The 4,233-nt window shown below is 32.3% G+C and overlaps 1 protein-coding gene across 1 annotated transcript; it reads right to left on the reverse strand.

Moving 5' to 3' along the window:
• Positions 1-729: 729 nt before the first annotated feature.
• LOC139502493 (uncharacterized) lies at positions 730-2,324 on the reverse strand. The gene has a single exon (XM_071291979.1). The coding sequence runs from the start codon at positions 1,947-1,949 to the stop codon at positions 828-830; it is 1,122 nt and encodes a 373-aa protein (XP_071148080.1). The 5' UTR covers positions 1,950-2,324; the 3' UTR covers positions 730-827.
• Between the last annotated feature and the right edge of the window lie 1,909 nt (positions 2,325-4,233).

Raw genomic sequence — 4,233 nt, forward strand, 5'->3', positions numbered from 1 at the left:
ATGTTTGATAGGAAGATACTAAAAGTAATTGGATCGATGTTTATAATTTCACACCAAACACCTCAATGTGCATATAAATTGCATTCCTAATAAACTCAAAAATGATTATAGTTGTAATGGTTTATATGACGATGCGAGGCCAAAACGAATAATCTTAACTGTATCTCTTTTATTTGACCCGAGTTTTCCTGTAAATCCTGCAAATTCGTTCCAAGTATAGTAGATATGGCTTACAAATGATATCATATACGAAAGAAAATAATTTGAACAGGCGTATCTTTTATTCTATCTAAAAGTATTGTTTGACGCATTGTTGTAATTACACTTCTTCAATGACAAAACGTGTCTGGTGACAGGTAATAAGTGAACTTAACCAAACCTTTTTATAATAAAACAGAAAAGACGCGTCTAACGGTTTTAATTTAGTTAAAAAAAAGTTAAATATGGTAACATTTTTGAATAAATACTGTAAGATTTTTCAATTTTACTAATAAAAAAATGGGTAATCATTTTTCTCACATTTACATACTTTTCAACATTGACAAGTTTTGTTTATTTGAAACAATTTGAAAGTTTGAAATGCATAAACTCGGTAGCTTATTAGTATTCTATTTGAGTGCATGTAAAGTACAAATGTATACTTATCTTAGATATGAGTGATAAAAATGCTACATAAATGAATATTCGTCCACATGTTACTGAGGATGACATTTTAATTGTGTCAATTGCTGATGCATTTATTTAGCAATACAAACTTTGTTACAAGATTAAAACTACAATCAATCAACTTGCCCAACATATCCTACAATATTATTACAAAGACAAACTTAAGTTTTACATGTATTTGAATCAACTCTTTCCAAATTATTCACCCATATTTTACACTTTCTGCTAGCTCCCATCGGCTGTCTATTAAGCTCAATAAGCAGTTTAGAAAATGTCAAATTTTTCCGTCGAGGTTTTTGTGGTTGTGTTATGTATTTTGGATACAAAGGAAGTTTCTGTATAACTTCAACTGATCGTCTGCCTTTAGAATACCTGACATTCGAATTGTTAATTGGATTGACCTCCGTGAGGTCGGAAATTGAAGGTGGTGGGGACCCTTCACACTCTTCGTTACTTGAAGTTAATTCCATTTTATCTGTTTGTTGCTTAAACGGATCAATCATTTTGTCCAATCTGTTCATAAAAGCTGTTGTCCTTTCCCTTTGAAGAAGTTCTGGGTCACGCACGAACGATCTTTGTCGTGATTCGGCATCCATCTCCGGCCATTGTTCTAGTTCTGGATTAATATTGACTAGTCCGTTCCTTGACAGAAAGTTTGTATGCACTTTAATTTGACGATCTTTCTCATGGGCAGCTCGACTCATCGGCATATACTGCTTTGGTGTTGGTTTATGCACATGTTTTACACTGTCACGAAAGCGAAATGGTTCAAATTGAGGCATCAAATCGCTACTTGTTAAGGTAACCTTTTCGTCCAAAGGATGAACACCAGATCCCCACTGATTAAAAATACCTAATCTTTCACTTATCTTTTCGGCATGTCCGTTACGAAAATACGGAGAATGATTTCTGAAGTCTAATGGTACTTTCTGTCGTGGCGTTGTTGAATTGACTAGAAACAACTCTTCTTCGACTATGCGTTCCGAACCTCTTGGTCTTTCAGAATGGATGCGTTTTTTCTCAAACCCATTATTGAGCATTAATTGTCTGTTTTGTGATTTAGTATTTTGTGTATCAGTTAGCGGTCTAATAGTAACAACCTGACGTCTGCCTGCACTGTCATGTGGAGTATTTTTATTCCATTGTCGTTCCGCTAAACTATCGATCTTTTGAAAGTATGTCTGTCCTCTTCTGATATCAGCAAGCCGTCGATTTCTGGCCTGTATTTCTAGAAATGTTGGTTTATGTTCATTTCGAATAATTTGAACATTTTCCGATCCCATCTTTTTATCCTTGCAACAGAAGAAAAAAAATTCACATAATGATATTTATATCAAGCATCAAATCCAAAAATATATTATTGCAGTCAAGTTCTTTTTTAATTCTTTTTTTTTTAATAAAGAAACTTTAGACCAAAGTTCTTTATTGAGACTTCGATTAATCAAACACTCGACGGTCATGTAAATCTTCCGTGTCGCAAAAATAATTATAATCAATAGTAACTATTTGATAAATATCCCGGGCTTTAATATCCGTTATCAACAAATTAAAATAGGAAACGTTGACTTTCTTTAATATGTTTATACAAATTGATAAAATGTATATTGTCAAAGTATTTATAACACATGCCTACTCCACTGAATATATGTTTAATGGACAAGATTGTTAACAACTACTACAAATAACATTATTGACAATACAAACGAAAAGTGCAAGTCAAAATTGATAGAAATCTAAATTTAAATAGAAAGAAAGGCTTAAAAGGATGATCTTTGACCTTTGGTGAAAGAAGATATTTCCATATTGGTGACAGAACTGTTAAATGTATACAAATATAACCTATATCAGGTGACATGTTACTAGTGACTATTGGCATTGAATATAAAATTAATCATATCGTTTTACCATTGCTTAATATGATTGTAAACAAAGTTCAATAGAATTTATACCATTACATATATCAACCTAAATTTATTGGTATTAAAAAGATTAAAGTATAAAAAAGGGAAGGGAGTATTAAATCAGTCATGCTGACACTTTTATAACAACTACATTCCAACATGAAAAGTTCAAAATCTCCTGACCAGGTCTTAACTTATTTTTTTTTCAATAATCCTCACTTAACTCGTTGTATCTTACTTCGTAATTTGTACTGTTATGATCTTAAACTGAGAGGTGTGTAAATTTAAAATCTCTCCGTATATATTGTTTGAACTTTATTATTTCCTCAGATATATGATTTGTATTAAATCGGAAGTCAAATATGTCAAACGATAAAAAAAATAGGGATCTTCGATACTCTGTTTCAAAATGAAAATTTATTGAAGATATAGATATAGATCGTTATAGATGGAAGAATACAACTAACAGAAGAAGAAGATAGAAAAGAACATATTGAAGGGTCAGCGCGTGTCTTAAGCCATCAAAAATTCGGCGTGAAATGACTCTCTCTAGACTTTTCATATATTTAAAATTGATCCCTTGCTCCTTATAAAACTATGATCAAAATAACAAGGATTTGACAAGATTTGATTTTTTTACATTCTGTATTTTTAATGACACTGGTTAATATAAGTACCAATCAATACAATTTACAAAAATCAGAATACACATTGGTTATTTATGAAATTTCTGTGCTTATGAATCTAATTATCTATTTATGTATAAGACCACAAAGCCATCAAAGTCTACAGGTAATTTAGTTATGTCTATTTTCATATCACTGATTCATGAAAATAAATAATCACATGCATGTTGATATCAATGCTCACTTATAAATAGGAGTTGACATGTGATAATTTGAAGTGCTTGTGAGCACTGAAGGGTATATCTATACTATTAAACGAGTTACGAGAAGACCTCATTTTGTGTGTCCGCTTCTCTTCCTTCCATGATAAATTAATCATCATGCCTCTGTGTTCTATAGGTAACATGCATAGTCGCATTTGTCATCCTTCTTCTTCTTCTTCTTATAAATAGGAGTTGACATGTGATAATTTGAAGTGCTTGTGAGCACTGAAGGGTATATCTATACTATTAAACGAGTTACGAGAAGACCTCATTTTGTGTGTCCGCTTCTCTTCCTTCCATGATAAATTAATCATCATGCCTCTGTGTTCTATAGGTAACATGCATAGTCGCATTTGTCATCCTTCTTCTTCTTCTTCTTATAAATAGGAGTTGACATGTGATAATTTGAAGTGCTTGTGAGCACTGAAGGGTATATCTATACTATTAAACGAGTTACGAGAAGACCTCATTTTGTGTGTCCGCTTCTCTTCCTTCCATGATAAATTAATCATCATGCCTCTGTGTTCTATAGGTAACATGCATAGTCGCATTTGTCATCCTTCTTCTTCTTCTTCTTATAAATAGGAGTTGACATGTGATAATTTGAAGTGCTTGTGAGCACTGAAGGGTATATCTATACTATTAAACGAGTTACGAGAAGACCTCATTTTGTGTGTCCGCTTCTCTTCCTTCCATGATAAATTAATCATCATGCCTCTGTGTTCTATAGGTAACATGCATAGTCGCATTTGTCATCCTTCTTCTTCTTCTTCTTCT

This window comes from Mytilus edulis, chromosome 1 (assembly GCF_963676685.1).
Source record: "Mytilus edulis chromosome 1, xbMytEdul2.2, whole genome shotgun sequence".
In the NCBI taxonomy this organism is placed as follows: Eukaryota; Metazoa; Mollusca; class Bivalvia; order Mytilida; family Mytilidae; genus Mytilus; species Mytilus edulis.

What these genes read in the sequence shown, in the direction of transcription:
- LOC139502493 (XM_071291979.1), bottom strand. Translation starts at nt 1,949, where the DNA reads ATGGGATCGGAAAATGTTCAAATTATTCGAAATGAACATAAACCAACA.